This window comes from Tinamus guttatus, unplaced genomic scaffold, assembly GCF_059628265.1.
Source record: "Tinamus guttatus ecotype Peru unplaced genomic scaffold, ASM5962826v1 Tinamus_guttatus_pri_ptg000524l, whole genome shotgun sequence".
Taxonomy (NCBI): Eukaryota; Metazoa; Chordata; class Aves; order Tinamiformes; family Tinamidae; genus Tinamus; species Tinamus guttatus.
The window spans coordinates 1,454,303-1,480,837 of record NW_028289058.1 but is presented as its reverse complement, the minus strand read 5'-3'; the positions used below and the strand labels follow the sequence as shown (position 1 = coordinate 1,480,837).

Genomic DNA, 26,535 nt, shown 5'->3' with positions numbered 1-26,535 from the left:
CAAATCACCACATGATTTTTCTATAAATAACTTTAGATCACTATAAAATGCCTGTGTTTCAGGTTTATAAAAACAAACTACTTGTGCGTGTTTTAGAATTTCCTGAGGATTTTTTTTTTTTAAGGAAAAATAGTAATTGAAATCTAAGCAAAACACGTTGAAAGAAGTGATTATTTTGGATGCAAATGTTGCAAGGAAAACTTGTGTGAAAACATCTGTGCCCAGAGGTAAATGTATGAAATTCTGTAGCCAATTAAGTCCTTAGGAAATATCTGAATTTTTGAAGTACTTCATAAAAGCATTAAATTAAAACAAAACAAACAAACAAAAAAAAACCACACAACTGACCACAACGTATTTTTCAGGTATTTCAGACACTGCAAATCCTATTGACCAAGGAGTACGTGAACTGGTCACATGAAGTCTGTGCCGTGTGGCAGGGACCAAGTCAGGCCCGTGCTCACACTTGCTAACCTTAGCTCCTGTGTCACCTTTTCCCAGAAGCAGCTAGAACTCACATGGGAAAAGGCCGGATTCCTCCTGGACCACAGCTCATGCTGCAACCCAAGCCAGTGCTGGTGCACAGCCGCCCTGCTCACTAGAAGGAGGACCAGAGTGGCTGCCAAGAAGAAGTTTCTCTGCACAGGTGCCTGCGAATCCCAAAGGTTGTTGCTGAAATCCTCCCGAGACCTTACAATTATGTTCTTTTCTAATGTTTAGCCCGTAAGGCATGTAAGTCAAAAAGAACAGGGAATGGTTTCTGTATCTTTAACATATAAGAAAACTTCCACTTTTAATGGAAGCTGAGCTTTGGGCTCCTTGGTAAAAGGAGCTGAAATTAAATACAATAGAATGCTTTCCCCACCTTCCATGCATTTAAGTGCTGCTCTGCTTCCTCAGTGAATCATTTTATCTTTTCCAATATGAAAATTACCCACAGAAACACTCCAAATCCCAAGATTGTAACTTGAGAATATATTTCATCCCCTCAAAATCACATTCCCCTCTAGTTTAGCTGCTATGGCATCCTTGACGCAGCCATATTCAGTTGACAATCTGTTACTGTAATGTAGGCTATGCATCAGGAGATTGGGGTTTTTAATGGAAGGGGTTTCTTACCCCTTAGGACTTCTGTGGCAAGTGTCATAAATTTAAACTGACAACCTCAGGTGAGAAATGAGCATATTTTTTCTCCATCAGAGCTGAAGTTCCCGTCATTTCCATTCTACACTGCAACAGCAAATCGTGCCAGTTACAAATGACAAGTCAGGCACTTGCTAAAATAGCTGCTATGTGTTCAATGTCATGTGTGATACAAATTGGCTCATGTTTCTTACATATGTCAAATATAAAGCAATCAAGAGTGAAATAAATATTGTAAAGGATCTTCTAATTTCTAGGCAATGAACAGAACTAGTGTACGGATATTTTGCTCTGACCTCTAACCTTGTTCACCAGACACTCATTTTACAATGTCTTTTTTGGCATACTGTCACATGCTTCAAGCTTCAGATCAATTTATTATTTTTTAGCCCCATTAGTAACAACTGACTTCCAAGCCATGAGTTTTTGATCATATATTCTCCCCTTCCCCCTTGCCACTGACAGCCAAATACTTTAACCTCTCTATCTTTAACCAGCCAATCTTTAACCTCTCTAGATTTGGCATTTATACACATAATTCACCGTTTTGAGTAAAAATAACACAACTCTCTCTTATGCCAGCAGTTCAGCAGCACCCACACACAACCTTAGAAGCAGGTAAAAAACAGCTGTTATTTTGTAAATAAGTATTACCTGCTACTTCCTTGCTCTTCTGAGAGGCTTCAGAAGCCAAAGCGTATGATATGGTAATGATGCGTTCCTGCTCTTGCAACTGTGAATCTAAATCAACCGAGTTGTGTTTGTCCTGGACAAGAGTAGGCTGCAGATTGTGCATACTGGTGGGGAAGTGCAAAACAACATTAACATTACAACCATAAAGAATAATTCAATGCGCACATGAAAACAGAGCTCAAGTTCATAGAGCAGTTTTTATAACTCACATATGAAGTTCCAAATTTCAATGAAGTTCTTTAAAATAACATGTTAGATACACTAAGTAAATGACTACAGTCTGCAAAGACAAATGATGTAGCCATTGCATATTCAGTAACGACTTGTGCGTCTCTAAATATACCTGAAAACCCTTTGTTGTAGATAGGTTGTTTACATGAAAATTATTTACTTGAAAAGTCATTTAAGTTAATAATCAAAATTCTTGTTAGTGCCCAGAGAAAGAGGTACAATCTGACAGTCCTCAGGTACGGCCACATTAACAATCTTACAAAAAGAAAATGGACATATGCAGAAGTCATCACTGCTGGTCTCTCTTCTACCCAGTTTTAAAAGGGAGCATATCAAGTATGTTAGTAAATAAATCTGCCTGAGTTTTCTAAAAGTCACAAAATATTACACTTAGATAATTGAATTAGAAATGTTCTGTCGTAATAAGCTGTTTTCCAGTGCTTAATATCCCTATACAGGATTTGAAAAATAACTGACCTTGATTTAGTAAGAATATTCTTTATTTTTTCTGCTTTACGCTGCCTTGCTGCCAGCTCTTCAGTAGAAAGAGGTTCTTCTGGCTCCAGCTCAACATAGCGCTCTGGAATCGCAACCTTCTCGGGTTTTGACAACTGTGAAAAGAAAACAAGCATCAAGTTCTTAATAGGAAGGACACAATACAGCAAAGATGCTGAATATTCTTTTCCTATTTCTGGAGTTGACCCAAACACTGAATTCTCTGTAAAACTTATATAAAGATTAACAGAAAGGTGCAGTCATATGTGGAGATCAAAAGATAATGGCTCACAGATGCATTGAGAAGGTCTTTTAAAAAATATCTCTCCATACAAAATAATACACCAACAACAAATTTCAGAGTACGTTCAACAAGTCTAGATATCTTCAGTAATTTTACTGAATTTCTATTTGCTGTGGCATTTTACGCATCCACTTGAATCTTGCTATATGCTTTCCTTTCCACCAGATGGCTCAAAAGCATTTCTTTGGAATGCTATTTGAGCTAGAGTTGCAAATAAAATCCCGGACTAGTGCCCAGGATACCAACCAAATCTCTTGAAAACTCAGCAGAATGATCTCGTTTTTCCTCATCAGCATAATGCAGTACTCACTCTTCTCCGTTATGTTTTGGGACAATTAAATGAAGAGTAAGGTGGCTCTGTGGAACTGCCACTTCTATTTCTTAAGTATTTTTTTGTTGTCTTCCCATTTTTCTTTCCTGATTTACATAACACTGCCAAATTTAATCATTTTTCCCTATACAGTCCTTCATGTAGAAGAGCCAACCTTTTGTTTTTTCCTTTTATCTGAGACACACTACTTGCACAAACAGCACACAAGCTTTAAGTGCAAGCTTATAATTTGTTTTCAATACCTAAAAGCCTCCTTCCTTCCAGTTAGGACTTCCAGGTAACTTTGGACACAAAATGTTAAGATGCATTAGCTGAAACTGAGGAAGGTTAGTACTTTGAAATACGAAACAGGAAGCAACAGAGTTTGAGTGTTACCTCTCTGCCGATATCCAAATCATAATCTTGAGGCTCCAGATCTGTTTCTGTTACAGCCACTGGCTGAACTTTTAACCAGCTATTTTCATCCTTGTCTTCTCCACGAACTACTCTCTCCAGTAACTGCAAATCAAATTCTTGCTCTCGTTTCCACTGGCAATAGATACAAAAGAATTAACAGTATTCAACCATACTGACAGATCCACTGTTCAGCAATGTTTACAACTGCTGCTGCAAATGTTATACTGCTGAAGGAATCCACAAAGTAAAACACGCAACTGATAAGAGCAAAACAACTCTCATCTCGGAACATTTGGTTTTTAGATTTCATCTCTGTTGTGTTGCATGGATTTCTAAGGGTAGATTAATTCTACAGGCAACTGTAGTATTCAGTAGTTCAGTAGTATTAAATTCTAGCAGATATATTTGTCTTGATTTCTCATAAGCCCATTCATGAGGAACTGCCTACACGTAAGCATCAGTGGAAGCACAGATGTCTACACTGGTGAGTTGAGAAACTGACAGTCCTAGGTCTCCTGACCAGACCACCTGCGGTAATTTGAATCACTATTTTGAATGGCCACTTACGCTGCAGGGTAAGAACTGCAACTTGTAAATTTTATATCACTTTCTAGAAAAATACTTGGCGGCTACTGCTGATTACATTTTAGAAATTACTGTTAACTTCTCTTGAAACTGAAAATAGCAATAACTTAAAATATCTTACTAAGGCTTCATAAAAGCAGATTAAAAAAAAACCTCTCAAATTTTCCATATTCTATCTTCCCAATTTTATCAATAATAAAATCAGAATGTATTTATATTGAATAGCATAATTCCCTACTGCTAATGCTTAAATAGCTCCTTCACAGCTATGCACATAATACAGATTAAGCCTAAGAACACTACCAACATATTTTTGCTAATAAATGGCAAAAAAATAAGTTCGATTGCAGCATTACTCTACCCAGCAGATCTCATCAAATTTGATGAAGTTTAAACTTGATATTAAAAGTAACAGGAAAAAAGGGACAGAAGACCTAAAAGCATTCATCTCCAAGTATTTGACAGTATCATTAGAAGAACATGCTGTAGCATATCTGTCATTCATATTATAAATCTTTATCTCTTTCTGACTGAAGACTGAACTCAGTATGAAGTCCTTAGAATCCACTAAGCTATTTGTAGCTACCTGAAACCTATTCATGCACAAGCTCTCAATATTCACTCAGAAGATAGACATCTTCTATTTATATTAAAAATAATAAGCACCTAAGAATGTAACTACATCTCAAAAAATGAGATGTTTCTTTTTAGAATTCAAAAGAGAAAAAATATTTTCTCATACTAGTTCTTCAGACTCATTCTTCTACTCACATTTGAACCAGGCCTGATTGACATGGAGTATTTTAAATATACAGTATGATTTTCAAGTTGTTATATTTATGTAAGAAAAACATCAAACCATTATTATGGAGCAATATTTTTATTGGCTTTGATGTTGCAGCTTTTACATTAAAAAGGCATTTTATATAACAAATAAATTCATGTACTGTGATCATTATTTTAGATGCCATACTATACTAGAGATCTGACTGATTAAAAAATAAGAGTTGCACACACAATCTATGTTTAAAGCAAACGTTACATACTGAGCAGCACTTCAATTATGCATTTAACTGTTCCCCGTTTTGGCTGCTAAATAAATGTAATGCTATAAGTAATTGTGCTATGAAACATGCTTGTTGCGTGTTGAAGCCCTATAGGTACAAGAAATGATCATTACAAAACATTTCCAGGGCTAAAAGATTAATTCAAGTCTTTACAGCAACAAAAAGTCCAAGATGGCACTCAAATTTATAGATGTTTGCCATGGATGCTAATATGGAGTCTTACAAAAACATTTAACTTAGACCTGTGTATGTTATGTTAGAATCATGAAACATTAGAAGTTCAGGTTTAGTCCTTCTAATTAAAGTATGAAAATAACAGTGATACCAAAAGTTCTATGATTCTCATAATACTATGCACTATTTTGAATAAATCTGTGATCACGCAACAGAAGATAAGAGATTGCAACGTCTCCAAGTAGTGCATTCCTATTCACTGGGAAAGTGAATACAAGTTAGCTGTAGATTAGCTGTTTCTAAGAAATGGGAATGAAAGACTGAGTATTATAGGGGGAGGGTTTAAAAGCTAGCAACATGTACTAAATGCAATTAAGCCTGGTAAAAATTGAGTAGTTAGAAATTTTAAAATAACTACAAACTCTGCAAATTAAAAAAAACAAAAACAAAAACAAAAAACAACAACAAAAAAGACAGATTAGGCATGATGAGTGACAAATCTAAAAGCAAGAGATCTTGTGCAATGAATTAGGTAAAATAAGGTGATCATTCTAAAGCTCTAGTGGACCAAATAAAAAAAAATAAATTAAAAGACCACAGCATAAGTGCAATTACAGTACAATCTTGGTTTAGCACCAAGGGAGCAATTGGGTAACTTCTCCAATTAGAGTCACTTTGGTTAGTATCCATAATGTATCATTACAAACTTATATTCTGCATAGCATTTCAGAATGCAACAAAAGTCCTTTCCTCCATCGACTTAAAGTTGAGCCTATTAGAATATTCTACATTTTGATCTTTAGAGCCAAATCGATAATTAGAACATATTTGCCCTTACCTAAGTTTCTAACAAAAATGATTAGATTTTCAAATGCATCATCCATTTATCAAATCTAAAACCAAAAACAAACCAACAGAAAACAACTCTCCACCTTTGTCTGATATTATCCCATCTATCTCACAACCTAACTTAAGAATTAAAAAAAAAAAAAAAGAAAAAGCCATCCAGAGCAAATAAGAACATTCTAAAAGGCCCATTCCATTATGCAGCAGTTTGAAAACTGTACAAGCTTATGTTCTAAATACAATTCTCATAAAATACACATCTCTTAAATCACTCCAATATATATATCCTAGTCTCCACTCAGCACACTAACCTCTGACCAACTTACCTGCTGAATCTGCTACAGTTTTCTAGTAACTACTAGAAAAAAAACACCCAGAACCTGTTATTCACACTCTGACCCTCATTTTACACTGTAGAGCACTAATTTCATCAGTTTACAAGCATCACACATACTCAAGTGAAAGTGCTTGCTAGGAAAAAAAAAAAATCCAAAGATCATATTTTTAGCTTAGTCCTTTTAAGGCATATCTAACATACTGAGCCTAGGTCTGCAGAAATGGGCCTGCTGAAAGACCGGGATGGAACAGACTGCCTCTCTCCTTGGCTCAGAGTCCTCTTGCGTTCACGAACTAAAGCCTTCTGATGGCGCTTCATTCTCTCCAGCTGCTCTTCCGCACTCATCCGGCCTCTTTGGTGGTCTCCAGAGTACAAACGTTCCAAGGCACTCTTTGGTCTCTCCTGCAGAAGTCACAAGGCATACAAATCATATGTTGCAATTAATACATTATAAGTAAACAACAAAATAATTTAATGATTTTGCTCTAATATTTTTTATTAATTTGCCCATTTCTGCCCTGGTGCAGGACCTTGCACTTGACCTTGTTGAATTTCATGAGGTTTTTCACTGCCCAGTTGTCCAGTCTGTCCAGGTCCCTCTGGATGGCAGCGCAGCCCTCTAGGATATCAGCTACTCCTCCCAGTTTGGTATCATCAGCAAACTTGCTGAGGGAGCACTCTGTGCTTCATCCAGGTCATTGATGAATAAATTGAACAGGACTGGACCGAGGACTGACCCCTGGGGGACCCCGCTAGCTACAGGCCTCCAACTAGACTCTGCACTGCTGATCACCACCCTGTGAGCTCTGCCATCCAGCCAGTTCCTAATTCACCTCACTGTGCACTCATTGATCCCACACTTCTGGAGCTTGCCCAGGAAGATGTTGTGAGGGATGGTGTCAAAAGCCTCGGTGAAGTTGAGATAGATGAAAGATGTTGTTTTACAAATCTAAAAGGTAGTCATTTGCTGCCTACTTGTGTCATGATTCGTTTACTAAAGTGAGAAAATAGGAGATACTAGAAGATATTCTAGCCTATGCCATTAGAGCCCCATTTTCTAGTATGCAATACATATCTGTACTTAGCAGTACCTTGAATAATCCAGACATTTGCCTTCAAAAGTTTCTTTAGAGCTTACCTTGGACCTATCCCTTCGAAGTGTTGCATATGATGAAATGGTAGATGATTGGTGCAATCTGGAAGTAGACCCAGATAAACCTTTACAAGAAAAAGGAAAATCCTTTCAAGCCAAAAGCAAGCAAAAAGGAAGGTAATAGCCATATGTTTTAAAAATGATCTTACTTTTTTCTATCATATTGCAGTTACTCTTTTAGTTGACATTTCATATTTTCCTGTTCAGAAGGTCATGAGAGGCATGTAAATTGTTTTCAGGCACAAATAATATTTCTCAGGTCACTCACTATTGAGTGTAATTCAAAAGCACCTTCATTAATTTAGAGATTTATATTAAAAAAGGGTATGAGATGGACTCAGCTGTGCAACAGAGGCAAGGTTTACAAATAATCACATCAAAATACATCATCTATATCCTCTCAATTATCATTTAAGAAGCAGTTACACTACTAGTACAATAGGGACGTAGTGACAAGTAGCATGTAGTATTTGTGGGCATTCTGTTAACGCACAATGTGTCAGTAATACTGTTCTTAATCTTTAGCACTTGCATTTCAATGCCTTTGATAAGAAACAGAAATGCTTATGAAAATCCTTGATTTTATAAAACATCGTGCAGAGATGCAGCAAAATCACGCAGCAAAATCCCTGGAAATAAAAGTTCCTATACAGTCCTACAAAACGTACTTTAACGAACATCAACTGTAGCAATTCTGGACTTACCACGGGTAGGTAGCGTCTGGTATCCACTGTCCGAGGTTATTAAACCACTGGAAGGCTGGCTGAGGTCCCCACTTAATGTTGCTAGTTCTGGTTCACTCATGTATGAGCGCAGTTCTACCTACATGGATACATACCATACCATTTTGTTCACAGAAAGACACAGGCAGCAAGTCTTAACAGTGGTCAGAAAAATTTGGTTGTTAGATTAGGATCTCTCTCTGACAGACTTTTCTAGTTATTATAAATGCTAGAGGTCCATAGATTTTTACAGAAAGCATCTCTCATTATAGTTTCCCATATAATTTAAAGAGCAGGGAATGAGTGCTCACCCTGTAATCGCCATTTACATACTGTCCTAGTTCTCTGTCTCTCTTTCTCTCATCTGACTGACGCTTCAGGCCCCGCACTGATGTGTGTCTGATGACAGTGGCTTCTCTCGGCAGCGGTGGAACAGCTGGTGGCTGATCATCAGGACTGTACAGCTGGGGGAGAGGAGGTCTGGGTGGTGCTTCATCTTCCTAGGTGTAAGGAATCACAGGTACTTGGCAAACTTTGTGGCAGAAGCCATCTGAAAACTCATTATATTCTAAGAGTTATTTATGAGTGCCACTGACAGAAGCACAGCCTACTGTCCCACCTCTACACCAGAAACTTGGGGCTTTAAAAGTAAACAAAAAATCAACAAAGGAATAATTACTGAGGAAGTTCTGCCTTGACAGAATCTATACCAGACCATGGCTACCAGTGTAAGCTTCCAAGTTGTCCTCATACTTCCCTAAGTGCTATTGCTCAGTTCCATTACAAACACTGTAAATACCTCCTGTATAGCCACACTGCGCACTCGGTAACCATGAAGCTCTCAATGTTTCTGCCAGAAGTAAACGCAAAGCCCGCTGGGTGAAGGAAACTTTAAAATGTTGTACTTACAACCTTTGGCATTAGCTTAACTGGTGACTGAACAGGGGGTTCGATTTTTTTCAGCTGCTGTGTTTGCTGCTGTGTTTTAGCCTGGAAATAAGGCTGTGGATATAGCCTGACTTCCACAGAGGATTTAAGAGGACTAGATGGAGGACTTTGCGGAATGGAAACTTTGTTCTCCACAGTTTTCAGAGAAGTTGGTAAGGAAGGCACTGTAGGCTGGGAAAACGAAGGCACTATTTTTCTCTCTATGGGAGAAATACGTAAACGTATTAGATGTCATTCTATATGTTCATCCTTAAATTTATCAATAATGTTCATAGGAATACAAATTAACAACTTCAGAATAAAAAAAAACAAAACCATACAAATAAAAACACAAAAAAGGCCACCTAAAACTCTGCGCATTATTTTTGAATACAAATCATTACTGAAAACACGTTGTTTGGGACAGAGCTGCACAAGATTTCTTTTCTTTTTTTTAAACTTATTTCATTATTATTGTTACTGTCTTTTAAGCTTATCACGTTTTAGTTCCAACATTATGTGAAAAAACAAAGTCATTTCACCACCTGCAAACCAAACAAAGAAACTCCAAGGGAATATACTCACACTACAGGAATTTTTGATACTATCAACAGCAGAGTTAACTGGATTTGCTGCAACAGAACCGGTATTAGGACTTCTGAACTATTTACACATCCCCAAAGGTTCTACTGCATTAGGATATCTTAATTACGTTCTTACCTGGATTCTTGATTGATTCTACTATGGTTTTGTAATTAGTTTTATTTACACTCAAGCCAGCTGTAACATCTTCAATCCTCCATAAGTCTTTTTGTATTTGTGTCTTCTCCTAAAGTTGGTGTAAAAAGAAGAAACTCTATCTCATTTTAATTTGTTATGAGCTTATTCTTCTTTTGATATCAAAACCAAACACTTCAGAACATACATGAAAACTTAAAGAGTGTATAAATAGGTTAAATCATTACCTCAATTAAAAAAAATACACAGATAAGCATGACCTGCATATAGGTCGAAATAGGCCCTACAAAAGATGAGGAAAAATAGTAGAGATCTCTACTGTTTTCTATAGTATTATTCCAGCTAGACTTTTCTCGTAGTCCCCTATAAAATATTAATTCCTATTAATTGCCTATATATATATATATATTTCCTATAAAATAACCCTACAGAGCCTTGTCAGTTTAAATTCTGTTCTTACATCTTGCATTAATATACTTAAGACTGCTAAGCTAGCCTTAACACATTTCTTCAAATTTTGGAAAAATGTCTAATATTAAAAGTGTGTGTGTGTGCATATTTATTTATTTATTATTACAGTCTCCCTGAATACTATTGTGAACTGCATAATGGCTTTTAATGGCTGGAATGCAGGACCAAAATGATCTCACAGAAAAAATGACAGTTTGATTTTCTGCTCACACTTTACATGTCAGGTATACTGTCTTCCATGCTACACAGTCTCACGGACTGCAACAATACGTTACTGCCATTCTCAACTTCGGTTTTAGCTCATAACCTGTTTGCTCCACTATTTTTTTCCAAGAGGAAAGAAAAAGAAGCTTTACCTACAATGTGGACTCTGCCTGATTGCATTGTGCACCGAGAGGTCTTGGCTACTAAAGCTGCTACTTCAATCAGAAGATTATCGTAATCATCATAAACAACTACTCTCATTTGTGATTTTGTTTTCCAAGTTTGCGATTCTTCTTGGTATTTTATGACAAACCATTAGTTTTTAGGAATCAAGGCATAATAATTCTTTAAAAGTTGGCATTAATAATGTACTAATGGAGCTCCCCCCACCATGATTTTATAAAAGAAAGCAGAAGGCACAGAATTGCCCACAAGCTCAAGAACCCTAAAAACCCATCATTTGTCATAAACTGTTTAAAAGCTGCTACTTAATCCTGCAAATCTGAAAGAGAATAACTTAAGAAAAAGCCCTTGCACCTCACACAGCTAGGGAAGGCAGATAAATAACTTCGCACGTTCTGCCTTAGGCCTGAAAATAAGTACAGCCAGGTTATAGATCAGAAAGCAGGGTGCCAATAAGAGAAACATTTACATGATAGACAATGTTATTTGCCTGCAGTAAACTCACTCGATTGATGGAATATAAAAGATGGCCAGAATACAAACTACCAACTTGCACATTTCGTTTCAGTGTTCTGAGATTAATCACACTACAACAATAGATTTATAATAATCAAATCTCCAATTCTTTTTAAAGGTGCCACATATAGAAAAAAATCCTTTCCAATGCACTTAGAAAACATCTGTCAGTAACTTATAAAAAACAGGATATTTTTTAACATTATTTCTTCACGTTATCTAAATCTTCATATGAATTGAGTACTTTGGATCGAAAATGGATAAGCATCTGAATTTATTTTTAAATTATGGAAGCCAATATCGTTGTTTACCAAAGGATGTAAATATGCTTTACAGGAAAGCATGAGAAGTTAGTTTGAAGAGAGATATCCTTCACACAGAAACATAATTTAGAACAATTTATAAAACTGGAGGAGAAACACCAGCTGTGAACCCACAACCACCAAAATACAGTATCTTAACTTCAGCACGCCCAGCTCCAGCCAGCCAGTAAACAAAAGACAATGAATCTCTTACAAGCCAGATGTGCTTGGACTGAGCTGCCTGAAACCTTCAGTTTTTAACCTCTTAACTGTTGCTAGATAGAAAAAGTATTCTCTACTTCCTACATCAACTTGAGCCTGTAAAGATTACTGAATATTTAGTAACGAACCATAAAACTGCTTTTTAAAGATAAAGCGTATATTAGTTTAAGCTGTTACAAAACACTATCTGCACACTCTACCCAAAGTAGAGACTGCGTATGGGTACTTGAGACATCTTTGATGGACCATAATTATAAGCCTATGGAGTATTTTTCCAAGAAATCAGATCTCTCTAATATGTCCAAAGCGAGTGCTCGGAAACATTTTTTAAAAAATCTTCATTAGATGTATGTATGAATGCGTATAAAATACACGTGTATGCATGTACATAAGGTATGTTCTTTGTGTGTGTGCCCACATGTACCCGCACACATACGCATGCACGTGCCTGGAGAAGATAGTAAGCCTGACCTGGTAAATTTTTTTTTTGTTCTGTGGAAACCATTTCTTCCTCTCCAGACAAAGCAGTGTAATGTATTGCTAAGCCACATGCTGCACATCTGGTACTGTAAGTATGCTCAAAGCATAACCAAATCTTTGCTACGGTATGTTTGGTATAAATCTGTAATTTCCCTTTTTAAAAATCGAGTTAACTTCATAAATGGAGAATTTTATTCTAAAATAATCCTGGCATGTTTTTCTGAGGGAGGTACTCTATGGTTAAGTTCAGTTTAATGATATTCTGTCTCTAGAAACTACTGGAAGAAAAAAAAAAAGTGATTTAAAAAAAGCTAAAAGTGATTAGCCAAATATGGAATTTGAATATCTATATCAATGCAATCTGCAAAGGTTTTGTAACTCTTATTTTGATTCAAGAGTTTTATCTATTAACAGAGAAAACAAATTCATATTTCTTCAGAAGTCTGGAACAAACTCCAAAACTTAAAAGTTTAACTAGTAGGCTTTTCTGTCTGAAATATTTGGACAAGCAAGCTGGGATTTTAAAAAAATATTTGTTTCTTGTTTTTCTCTTAAATAAGATGTTCTGCTTAGACACAGGTAAAACCAGACTGTATTCCTTGCTGTAAGATAAAATCATCAGCTGTAAAAAGACATGTAGAAATTATCCGGTAGGCCACATTCAGTTCAGCAAACAGAACAGCTTAGCTTCAAACAAGCTTCTTTGTAAGATCCAACACTGAGTAATTGATTTAAAACCCGGATGCTTTTCAATCACTGATAGCTATTAAACACTTACTCCACAAAACAATCTGCAGAGATAAATACTCAATAAATAGAACACCATGACAAAGAACAAGTAACAAGCCAGTGACTGATGTTCTTAAAAATGGATAAGTGAACCATATCAGACCAAATAAATGGAAGACTAATAAGTCTGGGATAGTCTTCTAAATTAAATACGTTATCAATGTCAAGAAGTCAGTATGTAATATAAACACAATAAAATAATGACAGATTTAGCTAGACAGCTTATGGCACTTGCTGCAAGACAGCTAGTTACTGCCCAGCTACGCTGCAACAATTTCTGAACTTTGCTAACTAAGCTATGTGGTGGCTAAACACAGTGCAGAAATTGCAAGAGATTTCTCCTATGAGATCACAGCTTTCAAGTTCAGACAGAGTCTTCACAGGAGTAATCCAGTGTCTCAAAACAGACTCACCTGAGCCACAAGGGAACTGTTCATCTGCTCCTGCAAGGCTCGCTTCAGCTGGTTCACATCCTTTTCTAGTTTCAGATATTCATTCCAGGCATTTTCCATTTCCTGTTAACAAAGGGAATACTCTAACACAATATTACAATACACCTGGAAGCTACTCTATCACTTTCTCAGCAGAGCATCTGACTGTTCTTAAGATGCTGCTGTTCCAAACGAATAAGATGAGAAATCTGCTCCGATGTCCAATTTGATCACAAACATCAAAACACTTCACTGCACTTGCAAGACTGATCACAGAATTCCTTGCAAGCCTTGTTATGGCTTGCTCACACAGAATCATTTCTTTAGCATAAATTTGGAATTTAGCAGAATCTGAACTAATATTGTAATATGCTGTCACAGAAACGAATCTATTGTATTTCTATTTTTTCATTTACTTTTTTTTTTTTTTTTTTTTTTTTTTTAAACAAGACTATAACTAGAATCAAACCAGTCACCTAAACCATAATAGGAATATTATGGAATCACCATAATAGGAAACGCAGCAGGATATTCTTTAAATATCGTGGCAGACTGAAATGCAAGTTCTTTAGAAGTGAATAAAAAAAGCAAACACCTGGAAAATAAGGCTAATCATCCTTACATTTTCCAACACCTATAGCATGGAAAATACTATAGAATCTTGTTTATACTTGCATAGCCAAAGGAACTACCTTAAAGATTTGTAATCCAGTGCCATACTTAAATGTCAGATCTACAAAAAAGTTTGATCTTTGGAGGGCAGGGTGGGCTGGGGAGTGGTGAGGATATTGAAGAAGACAGCAGGAGAGTGTTGTTTGTTTAGGGTTATTTTTCTCATTTGTTTTAGTATCTTCTATGTTAACCAAATCAGTTAAAACATTTCTCTACTCAAAAAAAAAAATCAGTTTTGCTGTAGCTAGCTTTTCAGTTATAGCTTCAGTGATGGTTTTCTTGAAAGAACCAGAATACATACAGTTGAAACTTTGGATATTTCAGCCCGAATACGTATGAGATCCTCTTGCAAAAGTCTCTGCTGGTAAGATATCTTTTCTGCATGTTGTGGTTGGTCTTTGTACTGTTCCATCTGTCTGTGTAAAACCTCCAAGACAGACTCCAGCTGATCCTAACAGAGAAGACAGTAGTAAGCTTAGCATGTTTACAGGGAAATTTACTGATTTACTTGTGGGAATATAAAAGTTATTTTCTACCTCTGCAGTCTTTCTTTAAGCTACTTACATTAGGATTTGCCTCTTGTTGTGGAGGCTACAATAGAAATGAAAAACTGGAAGAGCATTAAGAACTACTATAATCAAAATTATCTCACATTTTGTATTAAATCTGGCTAAGTAGATAAACTTCTGGAAAACATGAAGCAGCAAGAGAGAAATTTTCTATTTACAGTCTGTGTAGAAAAAAACCCTTAAGCAGTACAGAGCTGTGATACCTTACTATGGCGCAGTATAACAATCACTAAGGAAAAATTCTCATTCTCTGCAATATTTAAATTGGCCAAATGAAGGATTAAAATATTATCTAAAACACTAAGTAGGCCTGACAGAAATCAGCAAGTAACCCTGAATCATTTTTCCACAGCTGCTTTTCTTAAGGAGTTAACTAGGCTCAATTTTCATTTTTGAATAGATTTACTTCCGACCTACCTTGAGTAAATTTAGACTTTTTGAAAAGCAGAGCTTAAAGGCAGTAAAGCAGATGAAGATGCAAGGAAACATAAGGACAGAAAACCCTTTTACTAATTTTTACTATTTGGACTTTGACTTGCATGGGAAAGAAGGCTAAACACATCACAGAAGATATTCCAACCCTCCAGAACCAAGTTTGCAGTGATGTAACACCACCACAGACCACTGAAATCACCAGAGATCTGAGCACCCCTCTCTCTCCCTCCTTTTCTTTCATTTTAATAGTCCAACTCCCCAGGTTGCAGTGAAAGCTGGACACAGGCCTTCCTCACATGCATCTCAGAACCCTGCTCCTTATGCAGACAGTGTTTGTCCATACAGAACTGCAGTCAAAACATGACTCAGCCTCCTGCAACGCACCCGTTATGCCCTAAGGCAAGCTATACAGAAATGTGTATGCACTTCAGTTAGTCATAAACATCAGAAAAAAATAAATACGTGGTTTCAAGACATCCACTTTCAAAACCAGGCTTTCTGAAAGGGGGTACTTACATCTAACAATTTTATTTTCTTTACATACATTTACATAAATGCTCAAAGAAAATTACTATCATGCAAGCAGCATACAGTAACTTTTTTGTTTGTATTTACATTTTTTATGATTATAGCAAAGTTGTTATTTTATAGAAAGCTTTTAAATCTATTTACTTTATTTTCCTTCAGGGCTCTTATTTTGTCTTCCAAGTCCTGTAGAATTCTGTCCTGCTCACAGAAAACACTTAGCTTGACCTAAAAACAAAGTCATAAATATGTAATGTTAGATTTTAGAAAAGAAGAAAAACGTCTCCCCTAGTAATGTTTTGCTCTCAGGAGTGTAATAAATGAGCACATATGTAACAATGTAAATAGCCAAAGAAATAAATGAGTTAAAGAAATCCACTAGAATAGTATCTCATACTTACATCAATATCACTTTCTGCAATCTTGACAGGTTTTGTACTTCGTTCTTTTAGTGTGTCACGCCCTGTCACCTACAAGGAATAGGTTTTAAGCATCTAAGAAATTGGTAGCAAACTAAAACTGAATTATGCTTCAACAATAAAGAAAAAATAATAGTTAAATATTCAGGCCTATCTACAAGGATTAATAAAAGATAAAATAAAATCATGGACACAGGCCTTTTCAAATATGCTTTCAATGCTCAAAGATGGTATCAGAAATGATAACCAGTCATATTCAACTATGCACTAGCTCTTGCAGTAACTTAAAACTGTACAAAGGAGCATAAACCCATTTGTCTATGGTTACAGAGGTATCTCACAAAACCTAATAGCTTTTAACAGGTTGGCTTTGAAAGTTCTCATAGAGTCAAAGGAGACTATTATTTTAAATGCATGCTTGCAGGCCTAAACACTTGTAATGACTAAAATGCACATTTTTAGCAAAATTTTCATTCTCCAAAGGACAGTCGTCTCCAGAGTCCACACTGGATTTTAACTCGGAGACACTTCTACAAGAATGCTATACTTCAAAGAGTATAGCACTAAAATTTAAGTGTCATTAATCTATTTTGACAGATAATTCTCTTTTCTAGCATACCAGTCTCACTCCAGTAAACACTGGTTCCACATTCAATTTTTGGTGAGAAGATAATCTTATCACAAACCCTATTTTTAAACTAATATAGACACTAAACTCAAATTCCAGCATTCGCAGCACTCTTAAACATTTCTACCTAAATAAATACGCCATCATTTTATTATTTTCACTGTCTACATTTGACTCTTTTTCTGAATAAAGACTAACAGAATTACTAATCTAGTATTGCTCATTAGTCACGCAGTTTTTAAAAGCCTTAAATTCAAATGGCTTAATGTTATTAGAATACTATTGAAGATTCATTAAAGCAAATAAAAAAGAAAAAAAAAAGTAGTACTAATATACTGTGCAATTTTATCCATAAGCATGCAATAGTTTATAATGAGAAGTACACCTAAGTATTATTTTTCACAATTTAAAAGCAGAAGCTTTTTTTCTGTTGCAAGGAGAACAGGTAAGTCTGCTTTTTTTCAGACTTTACAGACTTTGAGGTCACTACTGCTATATAATTTTATTACCAACTTAGCAGGATCCTATGAGATCATATTATCATTTTCTTAAAATAATATTTTTTTTTCTGTAAGTGTAGATAAAACTTTAGTACACCTTCAGTTTATTGTTTACCATTTTAGATGAAGTTAATTACCTTCATACAGCTTTTTCAAATAATAAACTCTCTATAAAACAGAAGAGTAAATTCTGATTTTGCTTAATGTCTCTTCTCCTCCATCTGCAGAGTCCCTTTCAAGTCATTACATTTGCTACTTCCTACCACCAAACACAGTAACATTTACTGCTTCTCCAAGGCACTTAGCTTTGATTCTCAAATATTTTCAACTTCAGTGGTTCAGTATTTTTCAAACAAAAGCTTTATTAACTATTAACTATTAACTAAATCCTATCTATAACAGTAGGAAATAATATAAGCACAAATATTAGCATGCCCAAGTCCAAATATTGCACACTTAAGTACCTGTGAGCTAATGGAATGGAAAAAAAAGTCATTTTCAAAGCAATGAAGTTACTCTAAGAACACAAACTAGGTATTTTGTGGCTATTGCAAGTTATATAATCACAACTGTAAAGAAATTGTTAACTTTCAAGCAGTGAACACAAGAACTTAATGCAAGATTTAGCATGCGTGTACATCTTCAAAATTGCACATAGGAGCCACTACTTAACATAACCACTTAAAAAAATGACAAAAATGAAACCAAAGACTGAAATCAGCCATTTGTTTTGCATACAGACTCAAAAAAAAAAGTTACAGAAAGCTTTTCTGTATGTCACCAGACACCTGCGAAAGCCAGAATACATAAACATCAACTGCTATGTGAAAAAGCGATGGGATGAGCACACTTGCGGTACAAGCAGTCTTACATGTATACTGGATAGTAACCCTTGTGCTGAGTTCTTTAGCACTTTGTAAATCATGTTGATCAGAGGTCCATTATTTTCTATCTGTTTCAAACAGAAGTTTAGTAATAGCTTATTATATATTTTAAAAAACAACCCCTTCAAGCTCAAAATTTCACAGGTAACAGTTACTCCTTACTCTTCTTCCATGCTGATCCTCAGAGTTTGCAGTCGGTACCGTCTCTCGCTGGGGAAGGTACTGGCTACCTTCCCTGCTTGTTACATCTCGGGTAGGTTGGTCACCCGCCCATGAGGCTTTTCCATGGACGTTTGCAGAACACACGAACTCCGAACACCGAGCGCGCTTGTTCAGCTCCTCGCCCACCCCGGCTGTCTCCCTCCTGGGTGGCTGGGTGTCCTGCACAACCCACCCTTCCCTCGGGGCTGGGGACAGCCAGGCAAGTCTGCATGCAGCAGGGCCCCAGCTCTGCCACAGCATGCTACACACGCACGTCCCTCTGCCTTTCACAAGTCCTAAACTATACAGAGGGGGAGTTTCCTCCTAATTGTGAGTAAAAAGCTTTTAGTCTATTTTTAAAAACCTAAGAATCAGCTATCATTGAGAGAAAAATACTGTGATTAATATCTCCAAAGCATTTTAATTTCATTTATATTACACCAATAAACTATAATGTGGAATGATACCATCTTGATACTAACACCACATCAGTTCTTTCTTCCCTATAGTTTAAGACTCTTCAGTATTCAAATATAGAACAGTACAGTAGGATAACAGCAAGACTTCTTTGGGGGCAAAAGCACTTGAAAATTATTTAATCTCATGTAATCAGTTCCTGTAATCAGTTTTAATGCTATAGTAGGTATTATAAGGTTAATCAAATGTTTAATCACTATTTCATATTAAAAAGTCATCATATTTCAAAATGTCTAGGAAGAAATATGTTCACAGATAACAGATTAAAGTAGAAAAATTCTTTAGCTTCAGTCCAAAAATCTTCAGTCCTCTTTGAAACTGATTAAACAGAGTGGGCCTAACTCAATCCAAAGTCAAAAGGAGCCTTTAATTAGAAAGGATTTATACACCTAACCTTCGCTTTTTAATGAAAAGTATGATGCATATTAAATGTAAATTTGCCATATTCTATCTTTACCAAATTAACATGCAATTTATTTTCATGCAGTTTCATGCAGCACGCTAGTCTTTCTTCTTCATATCTCCAAACAAAGCATCTCGTTAGTAATTTATCGTAAGGTAAAATAAATTTTTAACAGTACATTTACTTAAATTTCACTGTCTTTTCCATTGCTAAAAAATCTAGCCTTAAGTTTTGCATTTCCTGACCATTACTGCAAGAATGTTACTCTTTTAAGCTTGAAGATAGTTAATTGGGAAAGAAATGACAATTCTGAAAAATTAGGTAATTCATGCAGGCTGCAGGAAGGCACAGGCTGAGTTCCTAGTCTGCGTCTAACCAAGGCAGATCGAATGCTCTCAAAATGTAGCCAGCCATCCTAATAATTCCATTCAGCACACAGCATTTTCAAAAGTTTATAATCTGGCCAAACTTCTAACACAGGAAATCATTCCAATTCAGCAGTTGTTTTAAGCATGCTTTGGAATGGACAAGACACTGCATTTATTCGTAACGTCCATCTCAGCATAACATCCATCTCAGATCACCAGACTTTTTAGTAACAAGCTGTCACAAAATTCAGCCTAAGACTTATAACATAGTCAAATTGGGCAAAGCCGTGAACAACCAAGAACAAGGTCTGAAGTGAAATGTATCAAATGAATTTAAAATTGTTGTATTAGTGATTGCAATTGCTTATACTTTGATAGTAGAGATTCTACACAGCATGCATATTATGCAACTCACGATATATATTACATTACCCATGTAATGTGCAAGAGGTATTACTAATGTTTTATATTTGATAGATTTGATTATATATTCAGTTCTTAAAAACACCAGATGAAATGCAAATTTGCTTATCAGTAGGTCCCATGAGCTCATTAGTTGCACAGAGACAATGCCCCTTGGCATCAGAGCGAACTACATCCATGTAAATGATAAGGTTAATTAGGTGCCAAATTTCACTCCACCTTGATTTTCAGAGATATCTTGTAATTTATGTATGGTGAGAAATGCTACAAACCACAAACTGGTAGACTGATGTGTAAAGCCTAAGTTCTAGCTTACGGACCCCCCAACAAAAAAATCTGGTATTGAAAGCTTTGCTTTCAAATTACCTCCTATCAGATATGCCACATACAGAAATAACTTAGCTTAGACCTACAAGCATCAAATCTGATGCTTATTGTTTCAGGAAAATATCCTAGCCACAGCTAACATGATATTGACAGATTATATCTCTGCCTAAATATATGAAAGAAGTAAGGCTTTCAAACCTCTTTGCCAAAATAAATAGAAACAAACAAAAGGTGCAAATCAATCCACACACTGTCACAAAAGAAACACAAGATAATACTACATAGGATATTACAAAATTGATGAAAAAGTCAACTCTACTAGATTTAAAGAGGGAAAAATGAATCAAAAAGGACCTAGTAACACAAATTCTACCTAATAGCAGAAGCACTGATATTTTCTGAGCTTACATTTTACTTGTATAGTTAATCCTATAAAGTTAATCAATATTCTAGATACAAAAGCGATGGCAAAATTCAGACTTTCAGTTTCTGAATAGAAAGGCTTCTGAAACCCATAGTTACAAAGACCACACGAGACTGGTGGTTGAAAAAATAATGGAAGTAGATTCTAATAAATATGCATTACCTTTAGATCCAGATACTCCAAATCCTTTTTCAACTGGATGTAAGTGTCATCAGCCTTCAGGTGAGCACATAGAAAAAACAATGCAGTATATTTGAATATTTGAAAAACTAATTTTAATATATTTGTACTGACTATTCAAAAGAATATGGATGAAAGAGGAAACAAAATAACAGGATAGGAAGTACACAAAAAGCACATTTGCTTTACCAGCATATTGCTATTTATAGTGGAAAAATGGGCAAAATATTTCCATGAGAACTTTACTACCTCATGCCTACCCTCCACACACATAGCTTTGAATTTTCCACCTCTAACGAGATACGTGACTACCGAAAACAATAAATTTGGACACAAAAAGTTATTTTTTTCAATACCAATATCTATTTACTACCTGTTTATTGAAAAAAAATGATGGGGTTGCCACCCAGTGCATCACCCCTCTGTGTGTGGGACTTCAGCCAAACAATATCAGATGTAAAAAGCATCTATTTTACAACAAGTCATAGGAATACTTTTGATCAGATTCCATAAACATTCTACAGTATGCATCCCTTTAACAGATCTAAGAAATAAACTTTATGAATAAAATACTGAGTAAAAATCTCATGTATACAACTGGAAAAACAGTTTGGCTTTGTCAGTGATAGCATTCAACTCAATCCCTATTTTGTACTGGCTCATCAGTAGCTTCTATTAGCTTAATCTAAGTGCAGTTTGCAAGATCTTCATTACAGTGACTTGAAGAAAAGCATTCAGGACTGGCATAATAAACCTGGTTGTTCTTTTCAAAAGATTTAATTGCATTAAGCAACAAAATAAAACTTAATTGTTGCAATTATGCTTTATTAGCCAAAACACCTAGAATCTTTGCTGTTATTTTGTCATAAATTTATATTCTGGGTTTATAAAACAATAATAAGAATAAGAGAAAAGCACTTCTGCACCTTTCTCAAGTTTTGATCCAATGCGTATTCAAGATAGGAAAGAAAACCCATGCATGACATAAAAGCAACACATTCCATTTGCATTTCTTTAGAGGTCTTCACTTGTGATTCTCACTCATTCAACTTGCAAGATTGGCTAAAGACTTGACTAGGAAGGATGCCCATTTTTTAATGGAAAAAATTCCTAATATTACAACCCGGTTTAGTGCAACTGTTCTGTAGGTGAGGTAAACAGGGAAATTAAGTATTTCCAAAATGGAAACGAAAAATCCTTTAATATTAGGCCAGTATGAAGGATTAATCAATTCAAAGAATAATCACCAGATTTTATTTCTAGATGATTCCATTTTTAAGGATCTAATACAACCCAGAAAGGTTTGTAGCTACGTTTCTGCTTCTTCTCACATTTACAGGCTTCATAGATCAGTGCAATCAAGAGCACTGCTAATGATTTAAGATGAGCTTTTATGAACTAATGTTCACCTGCAGAACTGACACAGCTACAAGCTCGTATTGAATGTACAAAGTGGTTGATGCATTCGGGTTTGCAGCTGACACAGCATGTGGTAAAGGGAGCCAATTCCATCATAAAAGCAGCACAGAGAGATGCTTTGGCTTTAGAATGAACATATCCCTATTTTATTTAACTCACTTCTCTGAAGACGCAGCATTTTTACAAACAGTATAAAAAGAAAAATACGTAACACTTTGAAACATATGCACTGGTGGTCTATAGCTTAAAGTGCTTATCTGTAATAGCAAGTACAACAGCAAAGGAAAACCACAAACAGTAAACCAAGAACTGCAGAATACCAAAGAAAGGGTAAGAAAGCACAGACTCAAGCATGCCACTGATGAAGCATTTGCAGAGTCACAAAATGTCATAGGCACGGATGAGCCAAGCAGCAGCTGACCTGATAGGTGGAATTAGTTGGCAAGTGCTGCAGTAACTGTGCGATTGTGTAATTTCTTATACTAGCCAACTTAGCCTGATGTCTCCTTAATCGAATGAGAAGCAATGTTAGCTCTTCAGGCTGCAGGTATTTAGACACGTTGTAAAGAGGAAATTAGCAGTCTTCAGGGAGAGTAACTGTAATTACATTTTTCACCTCAGTGCCCAGAAAGCAGTTACTTGACATGATTAAGCAATTATTTCATCAACTATGCATTTGGTCAAATAAACAAAACAAAAAGCGGAGTCTAGAAATAAACCACAGAGGTTCTACAAAGAGCTCACTCCTGTTCACACTAAAGATAACTGCAATGCTCCTACAAGCTCTGCTGGGAGCCAGATAAGACTTCTTCATATTCAAGTGATTTTGTTGTTTAGATTTAGATTTGAAGATTTTAATTTTGATTAACAAAGAAAAACACAACTACTAAGGAATAGGCAGGATTTGCAAACTTAGCTACAAAATTATGATGACAGAAAAAACAAAGAAATGGGTCTTAAAACTTACCGACTTGCCATGCAAACTGGGTGCGCTTACAGTATGGGTCATGTAGCCCATGGCTGGCATGGAGCGCCGGTCAATGTGGGTTGAGCCCTGCGAGAAGCCACAGACAGAACCGTGAGGATTAGCTCAAGAGACGAGTGTGTTTTACTGAAGGGAAAAGTCAGGAGATGCATCTCTGCCACAGATTTTCTACCAGAACTGCAGGCATGCTTAGGTGAGGACAACCTTCATGAGCCAGACACACACCTTGGTGATCACGTAAAACTTAGATGAATATGTGCAAAGTTAAGAACTGATGGGCTGGACAGATCTATGGATGCTGGTAGCACAAGATGCTTCAGAAGAATGTGCAAAGCAGTTTCCAAGGGATAAAACAATACTCAGAGTTTGAGGTCTTTCCACCCCACTATCTAATGTGTCTTAAGAGAAAGGCAGGCTGGTTTATGCCTGTAGACAGAAGTTTCTTGCATAAACTACACTAATAACCATGAAAGCCCTTTTTAGCCATTGAACAATCACCGCTACTAACTTACTGACGTGAGTGACATCTTGTGGCAATGAATTCCATTAATGCCAGGTCTTATTTAAAAATATTTGATCTGTCCCTTTCTATTTATAATGAAAACTTATTTCACATATATTCTTTCAAGTTCCATATTCCTTTCAATGCCAAACACGTTTTTCTCCAAGACAATTTCACATTTTATTTTTATTCCTGTCTGTCACTGAATGTTGCTTTGTTCCCCAAAATACACTATATATATACTATGTGTATGCCCTTCCAAGATTTTAGGATAAAAATATTCCAAATCAATGTCACCTGCCACAAATCTTCCTTTGTAAACCAACAAAAATTAATAAAACTGTAGTTATCTGAAAGATATAGTTCTACAAAAAAATCACTGTGTTAAATTCTAAAACTTCCAGGACCTTTGATACACAAGGAAGGATATAATGGAAATGACTAAACTAAATCAATGTATGATACTATTTATAAAATAGCGTGTAGTTACTATCATACTCTATACAAACCTTACCTTTACAGCTTGATTTCGAATCTTCCTGGGTGATCCAGCAAAAGGGACGTCTACAGTCTGTCTCTCATCGGATGGTTTAACTGTGAGCCTCTCTGCAGGAGTGTGGGGTCTCCTGGGTGGAAAGCTTTTCGGAGGTCCAGGCGGAGGAATATCAGATGGAGATGGTGGGACAGATATTGACCGTGGAACATCCAATGAACTTTTTGACTTTCCACGGTCAACAAAGTCTGGGAAGCCTGCATAAAGTGGGGCAGTGGGGCTGCCGTGTTTAAACTGCTGCCTCTGTTGCCACTCATACAGCTGCCAAACAGTTCCGTCCTTATTTGCTTTCCTTTCCTCCTGCGACATCTTCAAGTGGCTAACACGGTCTTGAGCATATTTGTAATCACTCGGCAAATTGCGGTTTGGTGGCGGGGAAGAACTCCCTGAAGGCTGCCTGGTGTTCTTTGGCAAGGTGTGATAGTTCTCAGGAAGAGACAGAGGAGGATTGGGACCCTGGCGTGTAAGAGTCTGATCGGAAGCGAGGCTGGAAAGAGGGGAAAAAAAGTTACAATTCAGCATATGTTTGTGAGTGGGAGCAACTGATACAAAAACCTCCTCTAATTACTTCAGCGTAGCAACTAAAGAAGAGAATATACAGGGATCCTTTAACAAGACTTTACAAAACAGTATTACCGAATTCATAAAACCCCAAAACATTACACTATATTCATGCCAAGATTGGAACAGTCTAAACAGAAGGTGTTTTTTTGTTTTTTGTTTTTTTTGTTTGTTTGTTTTTTTGCATCTAACTTAGAATGACCTGCTAGAAATAAACCAGAGGTTCAGATACATTATCTATGCTCACATGAAAATGAATGTCAAGAATATAGAAAAATTATGTTGTGTTTAAAGCAAATTTGTAATTTTTTTTAATGAAAACATTGCCACCACTAGGTGGTGCAGTTGGAGAACAACACATACACATGCATTTTAAAAAAAACACCTTAAAAGAGTACAAGATAGCATTTGACCAGAGAGCTAATACCACACATGCTTTCCTTCATTTACATGAACAAAATGATTTAGAAAAAGCTCAGAAAGCAAATTCTTGCAAATTCAGATATAAAGGGATGTTACATCCTAGCTTTAGTGGTACATCCATAATTTATCTGAAATTGTAGCACTTATCTCTGCTAACAGATTTAACATAGAAGCAGCAAAAGCACTTTTGACACAAGGTATGCTTAGTTCCCTTTCTTTTTTGAAATGAAAATCTTTCCGTAGTCTGATGTGTAACACCACACTTGTCTAATTTCTGTTCCTCCAAATAAACATAGGGCGGCTGTACTTGTAATTACCAGTCCACTGATTCTGCATCTTGAAATAAAGAACTATTCTCCTAGGCTTGCAATAGAGTAACAGTACAAAAAACAATAGCAAAAAAATCACAGCACATTCCTCACTTCAATTGGGAGCTGCATTCCCTACGTGAGAATGAGAATGAGGTGTTGAAACTGTAGGAATTCATGTAAAAGAAAGCACAAAATGAGAAAAACTTTGTTCAATATCCAAGAAGGAGAGAGACAGGGCAGTGAGATGCCTTATCAGTAACTGTCATTCAATTGTTGCCTTTCTGCATTTCTACTTGCAGGGTTTGGCACTGCTGGTGCTGTCTTGAAAAATGAATGCTCCTAAGATGACATGCAATTCCGAGAAAGCACTCCAATTGCCCTACTCTATCTACAGGATTTTAACTTTATGTAAGCTCTGCTCTCTCGTACCACGCAAGCTTGATAGCACCCAGAACTCCACAATACAGGACTTTTTTTGAATGTCCCAAATATGATTTATACAATGTGGTGGGAATATCTTTAAGTACAGACCAGACAAGATGAATAGCGAATGGTATAGTTTTAGCTGAACACAAAATAGCAGGACTCAAATCTGCCATTTTAATG

General features: G+C 36.2%; 1 protein-coding gene across 1 annotated transcript in view; it reads right to left on the bottom strand.

The window, feature by feature from the left end:
- PLEKHA7 (pleckstrin homology domain containing A7) overlaps positions 1–26,535 on the bottom strand; it is a 113,774-nt gene that overhangs the window by 2,684 nt on the left and 84,555 nt on the right. The window contains exons 11-28 of the mRNA XM_088533848.1: positions 24,596–25,121; positions 23,562–23,648; positions 23,016–23,135; positions 21,158–21,211; positions 18,360–18,440; positions 16,343–16,411; positions 16,089–16,169; positions 14,714–14,863; positions 13,723–13,824; positions 10,125–10,233; positions 9,387–9,625; positions 8,789–8,977; positions 8,460–8,577; positions 7,741–7,820; positions 6,804–7,004; positions 3,573–3,725; positions 2,545–2,678; positions 1,798–1,940 (exon numbers count right to left, since the gene is read on the bottom strand). Coding sequence (XP_088389974.1) covers positions 1,798–1,940; positions 2,545–2,678; positions 3,573–3,725; positions 6,804–7,004; positions 7,741–7,820; positions 8,460–8,577; positions 8,789–8,977; positions 9,387–9,625; positions 10,125–10,233; positions 13,723–13,824; positions 14,714–14,863; positions 16,089–16,169; positions 16,343–16,411; positions 18,360–18,440; positions 21,158–21,211; positions 23,016–23,135; positions 23,562–23,648; positions 24,596–25,121 — 2,636 coding nt within the window. The remainder of the gene's footprint in view (positions 1–1,797; positions 1,941–2,544; positions 2,679–3,572; positions 3,726–6,803; positions 7,005–7,740; positions 7,821–8,459; positions 8,578–8,788; positions 8,978–9,386; positions 9,626–10,124; positions 10,234–13,722; positions 13,825–14,713; positions 14,864–16,088; positions 16,170–16,342; positions 16,412–18,359; positions 18,441–21,157; positions 21,212–23,015; positions 23,136–23,561; positions 23,649–24,595; positions 25,122–26,535) is intronic.